This window comes from Melanotaenia boesemani, chromosome 8, assembly GCF_017639745.1.
Source record: "Melanotaenia boesemani isolate fMelBoe1 chromosome 8, fMelBoe1.pri, whole genome shotgun sequence".
Classification (NCBI taxonomy): Eukaryota; Metazoa; Chordata; class Actinopteri; order Atheriniformes; family Melanotaeniidae; genus Melanotaenia; species Melanotaenia boesemani.
The window spans coordinates 8,994,537-9,000,669 of record NC_055689.1 but is presented as its reverse complement, the minus strand read 5'-3'; the positions used below and the strand labels follow the sequence as shown (position 1 = coordinate 9,000,669).

At 42.7% G+C, this 6,133-nt stretch overlaps 1 protein-coding gene across 1 annotated transcript; it reads right to left on the bottom strand.

The window, feature by feature from the left end:
• Positions 1-94: 94 nt before the first annotated feature.
• mcm6 (minichromosome maintenance complex component 6) lies at positions 95-5,021 on the bottom strand. Its single transcript, XM_041993750.1, has 18 exons — positions 4,789-5,021; positions 4,511-4,657; positions 4,196-4,306; positions 4,020-4,107; positions 3,763-3,924; positions 3,497-3,662; positions 3,264-3,412; positions 3,035-3,185; positions 2,791-2,932; positions 2,555-2,696; positions 2,367-2,474; positions 2,059-2,214; positions 1,829-1,957; positions 1,515-1,679; positions 1,268-1,388; positions 958-1,164; positions 666-805; positions 95-579 (listed from the first exon to the last, which is right to left on the bottom strand). Exons 1-18 carry the CDS (start codon positions 4,884-4,886, stop codon positions 469-471), a joined length of 2,493 nt encoding a protein of 830 aa, XP_041849684.1. The 5' UTR covers positions 4,887-5,021; the 3' UTR covers positions 95-468.
• Between the last annotated feature and the right edge of the window lie 1,112 nt (positions 5,022-6,133).

Sequence of the window (6,133 nt, the reverse complement as noted above, 5' to 3'; positions counted from 1 at the left end):
TTCAAGTTAACTATGGTGCCACCTAGTGGACAAAATTAACATGTTGCTTTTATTAAATTACTGGAAACGTCGCAAAAATACGAAAAAACGGGTATTTACAGAAACATTTTTATTTGTTTAAACAACATTCCTCGTTCTCTTTGTCATAATATTACAAAAAACAAAACAATATAACTTTAAACTATGTTTGTGAATCTTGGTGTTTGTCTCCCATATACGATTATGCAAAACAAACAGCAATTACACAGTTTCAAAAGTTTCATCGAGTCAGTGAACAACATGAAGAATCAAAGCAGCATATTTACAACATCCTAATTTTCTTCATAGCCTCAGCTTCTACATCTTTTTACAGTTGAGATTAACTCAAATAAACCTAACAGCATCTCCAACATCTTTAGCATGCATGTGGTACACACACCAGTAAAACAATGTGAACATTGTGTATTGTTTTAAGCTGTAAGGGAAAGTCTAGTCCTCCAGATTGTAGTTGGGGTTGACGACCAAAACAGCTTCTCCCTCTGTGCTTTCTGACTCGGAGCCCTTCAGCCCAGCCTGAGACAGCTCGATAAGAATGTGATCCTGCATGAACAGATTTACTGTAAACAGACAGGCCTGCATTTGGAGATTGTTTAATCTTACTTAATTTCTGCAAACATTTTACTCACGTAGTGCACCAGTCTGTGGATAACCTTCTCTATCAGACCCTTCTTGTTGATGAGCTCCTCCTCTGAGTCAATCTCAGACTCAATTTCTTTCAGATACCAGTTAACCACTGCAGTTTTCTTCAGCTCCTCTTCTTCCTCAGCTGCAACACAGACAGTAATAAAAATGTGGAGGAAAAAAAAAGTCAAAAAAAAAAAGTCAAAAAAAAAAAAAAAAAAAAACACCATAGTGACAAACTACCAAGATAAATTCAGAAGGCAAAGATACAATGAGAGTAAGAGAAGAGCCTCTTACCATCCTCTGCTCTGCGCAGATGCAGGACCAGCAGGTTGGAGATGCGTTTGTACTCAGAGAAAGACAAGCGGAGAGATGGTTTGGGCTGGCTGCCAGGCTCAGCGTGGCCATTCACACCATCAGTGTGACCATTAATACCATTGACATGACCGTTAATACCATCTGCAGGGCCATCTACACCATTTACTCCATTTGGAATATTGTTGCCTGGAAAATACATCAACAGGAAATTAAGTTTGTTCATTTTCAGGAAGGTGTGTTTGAAAGCATCATGTATATTTGTATGGTGTGTGTATAGTTTGTACTGTACCTTCCTCTTGTTGCTCCTCCTCCAGTTCATCTTCTTGCTCCAGGTTGATATCAGGTGTCTCCACCCTGATGATGGACTTGTTGAGAAGACGGAAGGCTTCCTTCACATGTTTGGGCTGCACCTGCAGCCATGAAGTGAAAAATCAAATATCAGGTTTCTCTACAACGTAGGATGCTTGTGAGAAATTTCCTTCATTGTCATATTAAAAGTCTTTGGGGAGTTTTTGTGTTTTTGGGATAGTACATACTTCATCACAGCAGTGCATGCGAGCCATAGCTTCTGAAAGTCGGATCATGCTCTCCAGCTGTCGCACCGTTATCCTCCAGGCAGATTTGGAAACGCTTCCAGTGCCGTCACGCTGGCGGAGACGCTTGTACTGCTCCACGATGAACTCCTCTGATTCATTGGAGATCTATGAAGGTATATTGCACACAAGGATTGATTATGAACCTATAAGCTCCTAAGCTCAGAGTCATAAAAACATACCCCAAACCCCACCAAAGCAACTATGAACCAATATGGAGTCTTGAATGTTTTTGTGGTTCTTGAACACACACCGACCTTAGGTTTGAACTGCCTGGCAAAGAGCAGGTATCTACGGATCTCATCCAGGGTGTAAAGTCTGTCCACTGACTCCTCAACACGTGAGTGCAGGTCCACAATCCGCCTGGCGATGGCGTAGTCTGTAACCTGAGATATACAGATTGACAAAAAGCGTAGATAAGGTCAGAGGTTGGCTTACAGCATTAATAAGAGAAAAAAAATTAAACATTAGGACTGTATTCACGCACCTCATTACAGTCATCCACCAGAATAAAGAAGAGATCAAAGCGGCTCATGATGGGGGCAGTCAGGTTGACATTCTGCTTCAGGCTCTTGCTGCGGTCATAACGCCCGTTCACAGGGTTGGCAGCAGCCAGGATGGACGTGCGAGCGTTCAGGGTGGCCTAGACGGTGGAAAAATAAAAAATAAAATCTGATTATTCTGCAGCAGGTGACTGAAAAGTCCTGAACTTCAGCTTGTATTTGGTAAAAGTTTCTCTTAACCAACATGCAAATTTACTTGAGATCATGTAGTCATTTGGATCTGATGTGTTACCTTGACTCCAGCCTTGGTGATACTGATGGTCTGCTGCTCCATAGCTTCATGGATGGCCACCTGGTCCTTAATGTCCATCTTATCAAACTCATCAATGCAACAAACACCCTGAAGGAGAATATGGCTGTTAATATCACAGGATGCAGCTACATTCATCTGTCAGGGTCTTTTAGATCTTGTAGACTCACGTTGTCTGCGAGCATCAGAGCTCCAGCCTCAATGACAAACTCGTGTGACTCCTCATCTCGGACCACTGCCGCCGTCAGACCTGCAGCACTGCTGGCTTTCCCGCTAGTGTACACAGCTCTGGGACTGAACTCCTCCACATGCCTAAACACAGAGTTTCAGATTTTTAAAAGATCCTTGAAGTAAACAATCTGGATGCAAGTTAGCAGAAAAGGAGTTTTATATCATGTTCCCATACTTGAGGAACTGGCTCTTTGCGGTGCTCGGGTCTCCAACGATGCAAACGTTGATGTCTCCTCTCAGAGAAGTTCCCTCCATGGTCGTCTTGGGGACGCCTCCGAACAGCATCAGCAGGATACCGCGCTTCACCTCGTCATTGCCTGCATCAATCATTTGCAACATTTAGCTAAAAAGCACTTTTATAAAGCATTAACGTTAATGGTTTGAGAAAAAAAGGCTCAGGGGGAAGTCTGATCACTTACCATGGATGGTGGGGAAGAGGCTGGTGCACAGGTTGTGATACAAATTCTTGTCCTGACTCATCTCAAACACCTTCTCCCACTCCTTCTCTGTCATCTGGCTCTTGATGCTTTCAGCTGTTTGCTCCTCATCGCGCAGCTCCTTACCTCCAAACTACAATAAAGCATGAAGTTGTAATTCCACTCCAGGCTTGTTCTGAAAATGGTTTGAGGATCAGTGTGCGCTTCTTACCCGTGGGTTGGTCGGGGCCACGTTGCATGCCAGGAAGGCCAGTCTGTAGGACAGCTCTCTGACTCCCAGAGCTTTCAGTCCTCTCAATCCCTCTGCTTCAAATCCCTGAGGACCTCCAGGCACACGGGTGCTGTTCTCTGCTCGAATACCTGGATGACATCATGCAGAGGGTCATAAAAGGTAAAAACTACTAATATGAGCAAGTACTGTAACGACTGAGATTAAAAACATACCAGGGGTGCTGAGCTGAGACACATCTGGTACAACAATAAGGGTCCCTGTGAAGTCGCAGCGGTCACCAGCCTGAGCCGTCTCCACAGCCTCTGCCCTCAGGATGATCTCCAGGGAGCGAGGGATTGAACCACGAGGAAGCTCCGCCTGCGTCTCCTGGATGCGCACCTGAACGTACACAGATCAAAACAAGTCAGAAACTTAAGGGCCGACATTTTTATCAGCACACAACTTCAACCTCACAGACCAACGTCTCCTGTCTAATTACCTTCTGAAAGTCTATGAACTTGGATTTGTGTGTGTCGAGGTGGAAGCGGGAGCGGTTGTTGCAGACGGGGTTTCTGCAGATAGTTGGAGGGGAGTATTTGAACTGCTGAGGGACATCTTTGATCACAGTCTGGCAGTCCATGCACAGGAAGGTCCCACTCACCTGCAACCAGAGCATTTTAAAATTCATCATGAACAAAAACAACATTACTTCAAGTGCAACAGTCACTGATCTGTTATTGGTGCAGAATATCTCACCAGCTCAGGGTGGACTGGGTGTGTCCTCACAACCTGACCACTGATCTTCACCAGAGTGCCAATACGCATGGAGGAGAGCTCACGGATCCTAAATTATACACGATAAATACATTTGTTAATTTTGTATGGTAATTTCTATGAAAACCGACTTGTCTTAAGATCATTTTGTATCTTACTTGTGCCTGGTTGGCAGATCCTCAATGGCAACGTAAAACTCTTTGTTAAGAGGAACATTCCCATGATCCCGAGCAAAGTTACGCACTGCCCGGCAGAGATATGGATGCACTCTGAAAATGGAATATTCATCTGTTTAATCAGCAGATCCAGCAGATGGTTTAACCTGTGATGCAGTTTTGATAATATGTAAACTTTATATTTGAGGCTCAGCATGATCCTTCTGGATAAATTCAGCTGCTCTCTTCAGCGCTGTCAGGATTCAAACTAAGGTTGTCATTATTAGCCCGATTAGCATGACCTTGTGTTTGGCTTACCTGTAGTATTCCTCTTGGATGGTTGTAGCCAGTTCCTGGTTGAAGCCCTCCAGGTCTGTGAAGCTCACCAGCAGTGTGTTTCTCTCAGGCCTGATCAGCTCCTCGGCCTCCCGGACGTACTTCACCTCTCCATCTCCAGTCTGAAATCTGCACAACAAAATATCCTCATTACAAACAGGTCAGACATACGAAAAGAAGCCGATCAAATTGTACTGGACCAGTAAACCCCCACGACGACTCGCCGACAATAGAATAACGTCTGTTGCAGGTCGACTTACTCCTCGAGGAAAGCCTGGAACAACTTCTGGCATTTTTCAGCCAACTCGTCTTTCACCATTGCTCCGGCATTCTCTGCGTTTACTGTAGCAACATCCATGCTGCGAAACACAATAGAACTGTGGTAAAATTAAACGAAACTTAAGATTTCTCCACAGGACAGCTCCTCTTCACACTCCAACACGTTAACGTCCTGACAACAGAGCTCAGTTTCGCGCGAAAAACAAGGCCACGTGACATTTGGCGCGCCACACTAGACCAATCCGCGTTGCCATGTAAATATTCTCCGCTTTGTAGCCAATCAGAGATGAGAACGTCGTCAGAGAGGACGTGACCGCGTGTATATCTGTTGCACGTTTCCTGCGTTTAGGTGGAAAAAATAATAAAATAAAAAATAACCAAGCCAAAATAAAAAAAGTGGCTTCTAGTTAGTTTGTCTTTTTATGCTGCACATGCGCACGCTATTAGCCAAAAACATAAATGACTAAGTAATTTATTTGTGCAGTTTCTAGCTTCCAAACAAAATTGAACCATTTCGAAGTATTGACCGTTGTGAAAAACTAGTATACGCCATAAAATCTGACAGTTCAACTTCAGTGCAACTAGTTTTCATCGGAGTTCTTCTTCAAACTTTCATGGAGTCTTTCAAAGTTTTTCTTTGGCTGAGAAATGTGTATTTCTGTTTGTTAAACCATTTAACACTGACCCGAATCATTCCAGCCAAGATACATATCAATGGATGAACTAGTGTCGTGTTAACTTTAGACAACTTATAAGTAAGATCCAGTTCTTAACTGGTATCTTAAACCATATACTTGCCTGTCATAAAGACACACATATGTTCCCGTTTCAGTTGCATTAGTAAAAAAGACACTGAAATATAAGCATAAAATAGTATTTTTGCACCAACAAGGAGATTTTTGGAGCCATGGCCAAAGACCTTACATATCTCAATGTTAACTATTGATATCAGATAAACAGTATCTGGGACAGATGTTGAGAAATATGACAAAAAAAAAATAAATAAAAATAAAAAAAAAAAAAAACATTACAGCCTTCATCCGATCCATGCACTGTTCACTGAATCCCCCATGGAAGGGTGGCGAACTATTCCTGAAGACTCTTTAAAGAAATCACAAGAAAACTTGTCTAAAAGGGTTAAGACCGTGTTGAAGAATAAAGATGGCTATACCAAATATTGACCTTCAAGCTAGAATCGATTTCAGGTTTAGTATATCTGATACAAATGACTAGATATAGATTAGATTTGGTAAATTATTGCCCAATACTTTGGAAGAGCTTGTCTTATTTAATCCTCAGACATTTAGTTTGTTTTGCTCCTTACTA